The sequence below is a fragment of the Oenanthe melanoleuca genome, chromosome Z, assembly GCF_029582105.1.
Source record: "Oenanthe melanoleuca isolate GR-GAL-2019-014 chromosome Z, OMel1.0, whole genome shotgun sequence".
Classification (NCBI taxonomy): domain Eukaryota; kingdom Metazoa; phylum Chordata; class Aves; order Passeriformes; family Muscicapidae; genus Oenanthe; species Oenanthe melanoleuca.
In genome coordinates, this window is record NC_079362.1 from 43,207,376 (window position 1) to 43,220,433 (window position 13,058).

General features: G+C 37.9%; 1 protein-coding gene across 2 annotated transcripts in view; it reads right to left on the bottom strand.

Annotated features, from left to right (window-relative positions):
* FOCAD (focadhesin) overlaps positions 1–13,058 on the bottom strand; it is a 91,562-nt gene that overhangs the window by 15,438 nt on the left and 63,066 nt on the right. For both annotated transcript variants that reach the window (XM_056513723.1, XM_056513722.1), the window contains 8 exons: positions 11,243–11,331; positions 9,134–9,175; positions 7,744–7,852; positions 7,122–7,238; positions 6,531–6,769; positions 5,070–5,159; positions 2,160–2,307; positions 198–317 (listed from right to left, as the gene is read on the bottom strand). In XM_056513723.1, coding sequence (XP_056369698.1) covers positions 198–317; positions 2,160–2,307; positions 5,070–5,159; positions 6,531–6,769; positions 7,122–7,238; positions 7,744–7,852; positions 9,134–9,175; positions 11,243–11,331 — 954 coding nt within the window. The remainder of the gene's footprint in view (positions 1–197; positions 318–2,159; positions 2,308–5,069; positions 5,160–6,530; positions 6,770–7,121; positions 7,239–7,743; positions 7,853–9,133; positions 9,176–11,242; positions 11,332–13,058) is intronic.

Sequence of the window (13,058 nt, forward strand, 5' to 3'; positions counted from 1 at the left end):
ACTGTCTGGTAATCATATTACTGAATCAAGTGGCAGTCTTAGTATGCATGGTATACAAAATACATTTAGCATTAATTAATAATGAAAGTAGATCAATACAATTGTCTTGAATTACAGTTCACGTAAAGCAGTATCCAATATTAAATAGATAAAGAGAGAAAGAGAACTCAAGCAAAGCCTAAATATAGAATTATTACCTGCTGATTATTTTCTGCTAAGGTCTGTAGCTTGCTCATAGCCTTCTCAGCCTCAGCTGCTTCTATGATTCCAACACTGAAAGCAGAGACACAGGAACAGGCCACAGAATAGGCAAGTACCTGAAAAAAATTTTATTCCATTAACTAGAGTCTAATCAAGCTCACTGTAGCAATTGTCACATTGAATAATGTGCCAGCACGATAGAAAAGATGCAACATTTAGTCCCTCTCTGAAAGATTCTTCATTGATGCTAATAATGTTAAACAAATACAACTAAAGCTTGGAAATACTTCTGATTTTACAGAGGTCAGTAAGCATACTCAGCATGCTGTGCTCCCATCAGGACTACAAGCAGGCCCATCAGGCCAGAAAATGAGCACATTAAACTGTCCTTCACACACAGCCCTCAACACTAGCCTTCTATCCTTGCAGAAGGATTCACCAGCAACATTGCTTTTCTACTGTCCTGCCTTAACCACAGAGAGTAAGGAAGTGAAGTCAGAACTACTAACAAAGCAAATATGCCAAGTGTTGAACCTCCTCTGCATCAAAATTAAGCAGCAGAATGGTGTGCCAAGTGTTTAACCTCCTCTGCACCAAAGTTAAGCAGCAGAACACATGACTCTGAGGGAAGCAAAGAGCACCCACCTACTGTGCAGGATTGACATCAATTTGAGCTGTAGCAAGTAATGTGCAGATCACATCTCTTCCTGCAGCAGGCCAAAATTACTTCTCAAGTACCAGGTTATATCCAAGTCATTTACAGCTCTGAAAGAGTCTCTTGGGCATCTCATATAGAAGCATTCATCCTAGAGTGCTGCCCAAATTCTACTCATCTGTACAAATCCTTACAGAAGTTTTAATTGCAAAAGGTAGGTTTTGCTTTTAATCCCAAACTATCTCGTGATGTTAAACAGCTGCTGCCTTCATCTCAAAAGTTACTGTATTAAACTCAGTTTAACTTCAGTAATACACTCGAGGATCTCTGGGGACAGATAAATTATTTCATAGCTGTAAGTAATTTTAATGCATGCACCATAAACTGCAAAAGGCTAATCCCCAACACATATGTACTGCCAAAAAGAGAACTCCATTGAAGAAGATATTTAATAAAGAGCTTTCAGAGCACTACAAACAGAAAGAAAATAATAATACTATCAATCTCTATTAACTCCCATAGGAAAAACAGAGGATTATGCAACTCAACTGCTCGGCTGCTCCAGGCTTACATACATTATGTAGAGACAGAGTTGCTTTATTGTGCAAAACATCTGCTTGTTCTGATTTTTGTTTTCTGTAGTAAACTATTTTAATTCATCAGTTTTCATTCTCAAGTTTTACCTCAGCAGAATTACAGGCTAAGTACATGGACCATGATTAAAACCTACAGGACATATCCTGGAAACAAACTTCCTGAAATGCAGGGCTCAGTTTAAGTGTCCAAAACATAAAGAGAACAGTAAATAGGGCCATAGCAGCATGCACAAGTACAACATTCACATTATCTAGTGACACCAAATTTAAAAGAAGTATACAGAAGGAGGAAGTATTAGTATTTAAGTTCTCTCTGAGAGTAACTTGCTGTCAGCTTTGAGTAGATCAGATGAGTAGTAAACAATAGTTTATAAGAGACCCATATCCATAGTTACCCATGATCCAACTTTCAACAATTCAATTTGGGGTTAAGGAATTAAAGAACACCTTTAAAAGATCATAGCTATTATATTTTGAGGCAGTTTCTTAATGTCTGTACAGCATTACACATTTTTCTTTTCTTATTATTGCCCGTTATTATAACTTTTTCTTCCCAGCAAACACAAACCCATATATTGTGAAAGAAAAAGTAGAAATCAGGCCTTCCGGTACCACAGATAAAAGTTGCAGCAAAAAGACTATAGTTATTAAAGGGCGGCAACACAATAAAAGGAAGATTTTACAATTTGTGATAAAATAGGTCATACCTCCTGGACTCCTCTGCTTTGGTCCTCACTGCTCTCCAGGTATTTGCAGAGTTTTCGCAATGAAGCAGAAACATGCACTCGTGATTCTGTTTGGCTACTGTGACTCATAAATGAAAGAACAAGTCCTACTCCTAAAATACATCCAGTGCTTTAAGAGAAAACAAAAGAGAAAGGATTATGTATGTTTTAGCTGCTCTGAACTCCCTTTAAACTCCAACAAAGTTTGTGGGGAAGAAGACCTCTGGCCTTGCCTGATAACTAGCCCTGTAGATAATTTATTACCACAGTCAATTTTGCAAATGTTTTTTATTTCACCCATCTTTTTCAGGAAACACCAAATGAAAGAAGAGCATAAGAAGAAAATATGTATTTAAAAATAAGCCCTACACATACAGCCTCATTAATCTTTCTGCCTCTGAAGAACCAGCAGCTCCAACAACAAGTGCCATAAACTAGTACGAAGAAAGTATGGATCCAAATTTCAATGTGCAATTTGTCCTGACAGTATAAACTAGGAACTCCCAGTTAAACATACTAATTGCAGGTTCACTGGGTGCATTAGCATCTGCTGCTGTCAGACTCCTCCAAGAGTTGTTACATTTGTAAAAGTAATGAAATTAGTGATTAAACCAGAGAGCTGCTAAGATAGCTGTTGAGACTAAGGTATTCACCTGCATTTCTTAACAGGAATGGTCAGATGTACATTCTAACCTGTATGTACTAACTACAGTGAAGCAGCTTCACCATGGCAGACATATCCAGCATAGCTAACTGTTTGATGCTGAGGATACTTAAAACTGCAACAAGAACATAGTTTCAAAGGACACAATTTAACAGGGCAGCTGGCACAAACATCTCAACGGTCTCCACCTCTTTTTCAGATTTCATCAGAAATTCCATTCTGGACCAAAGATCTTTTGCTAAATCCTGCATGTGTGCTCCCATAACAGGTTCCTAGTCATCAGTTTTGTCAGAAAACTTCCAAACAGTTCTGGCTTCCATCATAAGATACTAAGACACTTACTGCTCTAAAGGTGATCCCTCGTCAGTACACATCCACAATAGCTCTTACCTGTAGATGGTTGTTTTTCCCCTTTGCACATCTCCCTAACACCGCTTGTAGCAAGGCAGCAAGTAGTCAAATGAACACGATTAGGACCTTACACATTCTCCTAAGCTTCTCCTATCCAACTTAAAAATGGCAAGAGCTGCTGCTTTTACTCAGCTAGGTAAAAAAAGAAACATCTGAGAATACCTTCAGTCATATTCTTACGATAATGTTTTCCAGTAACTGTGGATTAAGGATGATTGAGCATGGCTAAAATACATGCAGGGGTATCTTGGGAGTGGCTTTTTTTTTTCCAGCAAAGATCAAACAAATCTTTTAAAGTAACTGGTATATCTGAATTCATGAATAGCCAACAATGACATTTAGAACAAGAGTTCTAAATTCAAGTTTACACTACTGCTCATTTACAAAACTACATAGAAAGAAAATGGAATTTCTCATTATAGCTATAGTATTTTATGTTATTCACTGTTAGTAAAGACTTAAAACATAATTGGAGACTAAAGCAAGAATAAAACTTCAGCTTTTCTCCTACCCTATTTGTAACTAACAATTGCTCTCACTTGGCTACCTTATTTGTGAGCTACATAAAATTAGTATTTAGGTATTTTTCATCTACATGATATCTCAGACTTCCCAGCACATTTTAAGTGTTTTACTGCCAGAGCATGAGGCTGCAGGGAGTTCTGCCTTCCACTGGGCGCAGCCTGAGCCCAAACAGCTCACTGCTGTAACTGCACTGTGCACTATCCCACACATGCACTGCTCAGCAGACCTATGCCCAAAACACTGTCAGCCTGTTCTCAGTGAAAAAGAAAATCACTGTTTTAGCAGAGGTAAACACCAGTGAAAAAGCTCATACCTCACAGCTGATCATGCCTGGATGAAAAGCCTGGAAAGGACCTTCCTTTGGAACAGCAGATTAAAAGTGTAGAAATGCAAAATTTGGACAACTCTGCAATATTTACAGCTTTACATTACATCTTTGCTTTACATCTCTCTTATCACAGAGATAACTCATATTAGACACCAACTTCCTCCTAACCTTTAAAAACCATAGCCAGCACAAAAAACTATTCTCTCTTCAATTTTCCTTCTCTTGCTTGCCATTGTTTCATATTCTGCTGGCAACCTCTTGCTGCCAGAGACGTCTGGCTTGGCTCTTCTCTGAGGCTTTGATCTGCAGCAACAGGCTGCACAAAGCAGCAGCAATAGGCATCACAAAGGGGTGCAGCTGGTACAGTCCTGTGTACTATCTGTCTCACCCTGTGCCACTCAAAAGGCAAAAGAAATCCTCACTGAGCTATACAGGTTCACAGCCCAATGGTGCACAGCTGTGACTCCTCAGAGCTTTTCAGAAAGTGCACTGGAGAAAGGAGGGCAAAGGCAAATGGGAATTATTGCTGTTTCTTTTGAACAGGGATGCACTGGGCAGAGTAATGCTCAAAATCAAAGAAAACCTTATGCACTCACACTGAGCTGCTCAAGATACTGTGGTTCCTTCCCTGACTTAAAAGAGAAATAACAACTGTGGAAGAAACATGGTGCCATGCTATGTTTGTTGTCTCATGGCAACTGACACGTCTTTTATGGTCTTAGGAGTTTCAAATCCTGACTATAAAAACTTAAGCAATGTAGACCAAGTCTGTAACTGATTCTGTTTTAGGGAGCATGTGACCCTCCAAAGGGCCTTTCCAGCCTGCCTGGCTAGTGATTGTATGGAAGTACTAAGAACGGGTTGTCTCCTTATGCTAGTCTTTTCTGAAAGGAAAAAGGAAGAAAGTGTGAATTGAAAAGGTAGAGTTCAAAATAAAGTATCATCAGTAATAAAGGAAACTCACTTGTACTCCAGATTGGTGTGAAAGCAGCAGTCCTCCAACACATCCAAGGACTTAATGAGAACCAAGTTCATCTGTTGACCAGGTATATCACTACCAAACCAAAACAGAAAAAAAACAAAAATCCAATGCCTGACAGTGGGAGGAGGTACCTGATAAAACATTATCTCAGCTAGATCTGTAACTATTTATAAGCTGAACATTTGTGACATTTCACACTATTAGCTCTGTCAATCTCTCTCCACCTCATTGTCTAACTTACTGATAAATAAAGAAGCGTTTACATCTCGGCTCCACAAATATACACAGACTCCTCTTATAAAACATGTACTACATTTTCTTAACGAACAGAGTATCTTTCATGGAAACTAGCTCTATGATCTGATACAAGCTATAGCTACATCCCTATGAGTATTGATTTGTTGCAAGACAATGCTTTGAAGAATGTGTAAGATTAGGCTTTCAAATCATGCAGGGCAATGAAGAGAAAAACTATGGTTAGACAAATGTATTCACTTAACACCCCTCACCACAGAAATAAAACAAACACAAATCCCAAAATATTGATTAACATACTCCAAAATACCGGGCTGATGTAATTTCATTCTCTTTAAGAGTCTTTTAGTGCTTGTATGTAGCTCAGTTTTCCCACTGACTAAACGTCCATTCCCAAATTATGTGGCTAAGCCAGTGGCAGCAAGGCATCAAGATGCCAAAGCATGAAGATTAGAACTCAGCAATACTTCAGTTTTAACAAAAGCACTTGCCTTGGAAACATTCGCTTCACTGTGCAAATTAACAACTGCCAAACTATCAAATCTGTTTGGTACCTATGGTTGTGTAATAATTAAACCTTTTTTATGGGTATACACGAAGACAAAATCCGTAGCAATTAGGAAACTGGAGCCAAATCTACTTCTTAATTTCTCTGGAATCACCAGAAATTTGCAACTGAGGCCAGCCTTTCTGAAAAGGAGTCATTTTCTAACAACTTCAGAACACTTCTGTGCTGCCAACAGCATGCTTTAAAGACAGTTCATTACACTACTTCCGTTGTAGCTCCATCCTCGCATGTGTAACTCAGATGATGTAAGTGAACACTGCCCCATATCCAGAGTGCCACTTACAAATGAACCAATGAGAACTGTCCATTATTTTACAGTTGTGTCTTCCAGAGTAACTAATCCCATTTGAAAGCGTATGTGCTGCTCTTCTAGCTGACTGCTTTGCACTTTGTACCTTAAGATATGATGAAAATTAGTAATTCATCCTGAAAGAATATCAAAATACCTAGGATAGGTCTGGAGGGAGCTAAAGTGGGTGGGAGAAGACTGATAGTAAGAGCCACCTTTTAAAAAACATCACAAGAATTATTTGCCTATGACTTTAATTCCTCAGAGCTTAAGGCCATATGCAGAAAAAGGAAGTTATTTTTGCAACTACATTAAATACAGTAGTTCTCACCTGACTTTTTCTTCATACAAACGTGAGATGAACATTCCCAAACCAAGACCCATGTGGATTTGAACAGCTTGAGACTCATCAGCATTTGGTTTCCCAGGTAACCTGTCAGTCAGCATACTCAGGACCTCTTCAATCTTCTCTTTGCATGATACAATGAAAATTGGCACCAGGAGAGACAAAGCTGTGGCTGCACAGGATCGAGCTATAATACTAGCAGTATTTTCACCTGAATAGGATTTCTAGGAAAACACAAAAGAGAGTATTTTTATTCTCTTACTCCTTTCCAGGCAGTAACACTCAGCATTTGAGGAATTTAAAATAAACACTTATAGAGCAAACAGCAGCACGGATGTATTGAAATCTGACATTCCTTGACCGTGGCTTTTACCATTTCAATAATAAAGACAAAAAACTTCAGGCAAACACAAATATAAACTGAAAGCACAATGAAAAAAAAAGAACAAGAGTAACAAAAGTTTTGATTTTCCTATTCCAACTACTAAAACTCAAACAGAACCAGGAAACTCATGATTAGAAGTCCAGGTATGAAATACAGATACACTGTCTTGCCTTTAGTAGCACAGCACATACCTGATAGAACCACGGGAAGACCTGACCTTTAGGCTGGTAGCGGCTATTCACAATACTCAAGAGGGTCTCTGTGACCATGGAAATCCAGTGTTTCATAGGAATAAAGTCAGGTTCAGCCTATAAAAATCAAACCAAAATAGTCATTATTGTTTCTTAAATCAAATTCAACTGCTGATGTTCCAGCTGTGATCCATCATAAATGAGACTATTTTGTCATTCCTATGCAGCGTAAGTAACATCATTTACTAGTCAATGCTGACTCTCCAGACACTACTTTTGATCAAATACTATTCAGTGGAGCCAAAAATTATGAAATCATGAAAAAAGAGCTTGGCTGGCTTTCAGTGTCCCTAGAGTGACCTCTATCTCATCTGTCAAAATGGTCAAATATATGAGTTAGATATTATGCTTCTTGTGACAGGGCACATACACACTCTACCTGCTTCTGTGTAGATCACAGCATCTGACAGATGGCATTCGTCATATGGTGTATGGAGTATGGTGAAATTTGAACTTGAAAATGTGAAGTACTTCACATCCACTTACCAGCCCCCCAAATGCCTGGTCATATTACTTTTCTGTATTCCACTAAGAGAAGGGACCCTCTTCCAGATTCACTCACCTCAGGCAACCCTTCAGTGTCTGAAGAAAGGCTGCTTTCATATTTGGCTACAGCAACTGCAAGGCCAGTTAATGCAAAAATAGAGTTTCCTTTCACCACTGGGCTGTCTCTGAACAGAAAAAGGCAAACAGTTAAGAAATATAATAAAGATGCTGGCAACAAAACATATATCTCAAAGCAGAAAAGTTATGCTACAGGTATTCCAGGAGGGAAGGCCTTTGCACCTAGCAACTTCATTGAGCTCTCTTCTAGCTGAGCAGAAATCTGTTACATTTCATCTTCAGGAATTAGAGAAAGAATGGAGGAGAGAAGTGTCTCAGTCTTTTTTTTTTTTTTGTTGTCTGTCTTTTATATAAACACTAGCACACACAAAGTTGTATAAAAACAGAAGCTTTCTTCCACTATAATAAAGACTGCTACCCTGCAGAGCAAGTAGCACTACAGAAATGCAACAGCTGGTCTTAGCTAGTACCACTTCCATAGAGGGCAAAACAAAACCACCTTCAAACAGAGAATGCTAGAGAGGCAGATGCCACTCCATTGCAACAGCAAGAAAAGACTGGGCAGAGCAGCCATTATTGAAGTATTAGCTTAAAAAAAAGTTTTGAATTATTTCCCTACACTACAAAAACACTAACATCATGGAAAACGACAGGATTCAAAGAGTACTAACTTCTATGACAGTGTAAACCTTTAAGGAAACCAAGAAAGAAAATTTGCCACTGACAAAAAAGAAGGAAAACATAACTGTGTTCAATTTTTTATAAGGAAGTACACTGATATTCTAGTATTACCAGAAAAACATACTGCAATATAATCCTGATGGAACTTTCTTATGTTGTTTTATTGTGAATCTGTGAATATGGCATATTAGACCACTTACAGGCCAGTTCTAAAAACTTCCTTGACTGCTGTAAAAATATACCTACACTGCCAATCTGGCATTTATTCCAGATCCAAAGATATCATTATCACAGTAAAAGTATTTTCAGGATTTCTATTTAGCTTTTTAAAACAAGAAACACGAGTCTTAGTGAAATGCCATCATTTGGAATAGAGAAACTATCTCCTCTCAGATGAGAGGTATTTGCAAAGAATTACAGCAAGGTACTTAGTTAAGTTCTTTGAAGTCTCTCAGTATCTTTTGTCTTAAATAATTTCCTAATCTATGCATAGAACCTTTGCTGATTTGATCATCAGCTTCTAAAAGGCTACATTTCATTATGTACCTCAGAGAGAAACTTCTAAATCTAGACATTCATGAAACCTGGATGCTTCAAATTTAATGAAAATCATCTTAACAAGATCTAAGAGGAAAAGGAGGAGTCTCCCCTTCTTTATTGAAAATATGGGAAAAAAACATCATCTATAGTAACTTAGAAGTTCTTACTTGGAAGCACCTTTGATGACATCAGTCAACATATCTCTGACCCTGCAAGAGAACAGAAAGAATTTACACTATGTTCATTATAGTATAGCATGAACTCAGCTAAATTCCTCTTCTGCCTTACATGTGTCTATTCTAGGTTAACAACTGTATCAGTGATTTAGAAGATTTAGCACAAAATAATTACAAGCATTTCATCTGCAAGAAATCTATGCACCACCACAAGTTTCTTCATGCTCACGTGCACTCCCAGTATTTTATAAAGGACCCTTATAAGACTTAATAACACCTTTTGTAAAATGCTAGTTCATGCAAGAGCCATAAATATGCTTTTTGAGCACATCAAACACGTAAGTTTCCAGATCATTGTGCTATCTTATAGCATAATGAAATCTGAATGTTTTATAAAGGACAAGCATCACAATTTATTCAACACTTACAATATTTCCGGAAACCACTTACAGGCATTTATGCTATGACATGGTATATAAACCTGAATTGATTTATTTAAGCCATAGGAGTGGTTAAAATTTCTTACACATTACTGTAGTGAACTGTACTGTTTATTTATTAACAGGCTACTTGTTTTCAATTGTTTAGTTTTGTATTCATATCAAGACTGAAGCAGAGATGCAATCTCCTACACTGAAAGGTGTGGATGAGGAGAGAGATACTTTATTTAAAACATACAATTCTAGCATGGCCATGAATGTCATTCTTCAGAAGAAGACAATTTTAGACTGAAAATGTATGCTTCCTAAAACAGGGCTGTATGTTATAAGACTGAGTTACACTCAAGCTTTTGTAGAAACCTACCCAGATTTTCCTTCATAATCACACTGCTTTTGCACAGTTTCAAAGCCACCCCTCTAGAAGCATTTACAACTTGGTAAATACCAATGTAAAATTGCACAAAAAGTTTGCAAACTTATCCAATAAAGGATTAACACAAGTTTATACCACATTGTCCACAATTGGGTTAACCTCAGTGAGCAACAAAAATGTTTAATGGCCCTACTGAAGTAAGGGCCCTGAGGAACCAAGCAAATAATTGTGAACTGGAAAAGAAACTAAAGCAACTACTGGGCTCCAGTTCATTTACTGCTTTGATTTCTTTCCTGGTAAAGAGAATTCTGTTCATTTTTGATATTGCTTACATTACCACCACTTAGGAAATACAGAGCAGAAATTCTTTCAGGAGAAATCTAAAAAAGCAACATTGCTACAGGCCTTTTTATATCCTATCAAGAAAGAGATCCATCTTTAATAAAGGATCTTTACTACAGCTCTGTGGCATTTTGGACCTTACAATGCAAGCCTCTATGCCAGAATTAGCTGGAATAAAACAGACACAAATTCTGAATTCCTCTTGAGTGGAACTTAGTAACATATCTTTTTGATTGAAACAGACAAAAAGCATTTTGGCTTTCCAATATACTTATGAACAAGCACAACACCAGATATTTATACTGTCCATGGAAAAGTAGTTTTTTCTCTTGTGAAGCCTTCTACTTCCCACCTTCTTCCCCTGGCCATGCATATACATAGCTAAATCCTGACAGACTGAGACACTTCTCACCTGACTGAAACAGAATTAGTGGAGGATATGGATCAGGGTGGGCCTCATGTGCTTACTTTTAAACAAATCCTTACACTCAATAATGCCAAGTTACCATCAGTCCACCATGACATCCATCAGATTGTGATCTGCATTTCTTTCTGTTTCAGTGAAACAGCTCATTAAACTCCCAAGGAGGAAGTTTTTATCTTTGCATAACCCTTCTCATCTAACATCCTATAAACACCTGAATTCTTTCACTCTTTCCAACTGCTCACCCTATGAAGTTTTCAGAGTCTGTAGAAGGGAAGGTACCTGTGAACCCATCCATATGGAAATCCTTACAGTTACCCAATAATCTTTCTTTCCCCTCCACTCCCCTCTCCCTCCATGGCCACTGTATCTGGTGGTTGTTCGTTGTTTTGTTGTGGGTTTTTTTCATTAGTGCTCATACAGTCTTCAAACTTGCAGAATTAAAGGCTTTGAAACCTTGTCCTCCTCTGTCCCCTTACTTGCTGTTACAAGTGATCAGAAGCACATAGGCACTTCCTTACCATAGCCAGGCTGTAAATTGTTTGTACTGCACCTCTTCAGGATTCTCTTTTCCATGTTTTAACTGCATCTCCAGCTCTGCCTGCCTCCCCTGCAGAATTGCAAAAAATGTCATAAATGGATCTTATATCTTAAGACTTACTTACATTGTAAGATTTCTCCACAGAATACTCAGGTAATGCATGTAATCTAATGTAAGGGCTAGCTCATAAGTTACCTCGACTGCTTTGCATATGGGATCCCACTGTAATATACAATGTATTAAGGGGAAGAATCCACAATTTTTTGTTCTGAGTAAAAAAAACAAACTACGGATAGCATAAATGACCACAAATACTGAGGCATCTCATATCTAATACATGCAGGGCCAGGTTCCATTGGGAAAGGCTACAACAAGCAGGGAGTGAGCTTCTGAAGCCTGCTAGCTAAAATGGATTCTAACAGCAAAACATCGCTTTCTTGATGCTCTACTTAAGGCAGAATTCCTCATTCTTTTACTTTACGTAACTCTGACCTCCCTGTGATTTCCAACACCCTTTTTTCTGTACATTTAAAGAGGTGATAGGGAACAGCTTTGTGCAGCTTTGTTTTAGCATTCTGTCTCCAACTGAGAGAACTATCACTTAACTTGTTGAGGTTGTCTACTGCTCCTTAGCAGGTTATTAAGCCTTAAATGAAAAAATACAGGCACATATGCTGTGTTTTTCTGGTATTGAATGCTTGTAGTTTGGGGGTGAAAGTATATAGTGAAAATATAGCACATTAAATCATGAGAATCCAGGTCTCACTCAAAAGGTGATCCTCCACAGGGATTAAAATAGTACATACAACACATTGACTAAAAAGAAGGCAGTATAGCAGTTCAGAAACACTGAATTATGTACTATCCAGACTACTCATATTATACTGTAGTCTCTTTTGGTCACCTCTGATGACATGTACTACAAAAGCATGAGGATTAAGTACGAAGCAGTAAACACAGGCTCTACTGTCCAGCAAAATGGAAAGAAATCATACAGATCCTTTAGAAAAAAATCTGGTACATGCTAAGCTCCTTGTGAAATCTTGCCTTGAAGGTAAACAAAATAGGAAAGTAATTAAATGCAAATGACTATGTCCCCCAAGACCTAAATCTTCAATCTGACTAGCTGCTGCTTGTTTTGTAATGGGACTGGCTTGGTTTAGGATCTCACATTTTGTTGACGGTCCAGATAAAAATTGTTTTGAAAATGTGAGAGAAGTGTATGTTTTGCTGCACAGCAAAACAATGAGCGGTCAAAGCTTCTAGAATTTGCTCAGCAACCTGAGCTGCTCATGCTGAAAACAGCTGATGTGGCCTGGAAATACAAACAAATAAGCACCTCTAATAGCACAAAGAGAGCATTCAAGAAGGAAGCTCTTTGCTAAACCTTTTTTAGAAAATTTTCATGTTGAAAATCAAATTATACTACATCAGTCTAGATACCAGATCAGCTAACCTAACGAAAGAGAAAATTTAAAGTATTTCCTAATCATTAGATAGGGTTGAAAAAATTGAAAGAGGAGCCTCTCAGAGTGTAGCAGGATTACATGCTGACTAAAGGGAAGTTAGTTTTAATGAATCATTCCTTGATAGCTTCTGTCTCCTTTGCGGTACTACTATTTCAAACTTCCTACCCAAGCAATAGGTTAGAGCTCCAGCTAAAATTTAATCTTTTAAAAATTTTAAAAATTGACACACTCTGCAAGTTGACACATGAACAAACCTGCATGAACCTGTAAACAGAAACTGCCCTTCTACAAAGTGTCCCAGACTGTGCTGTCAGGAATTGAAGACTC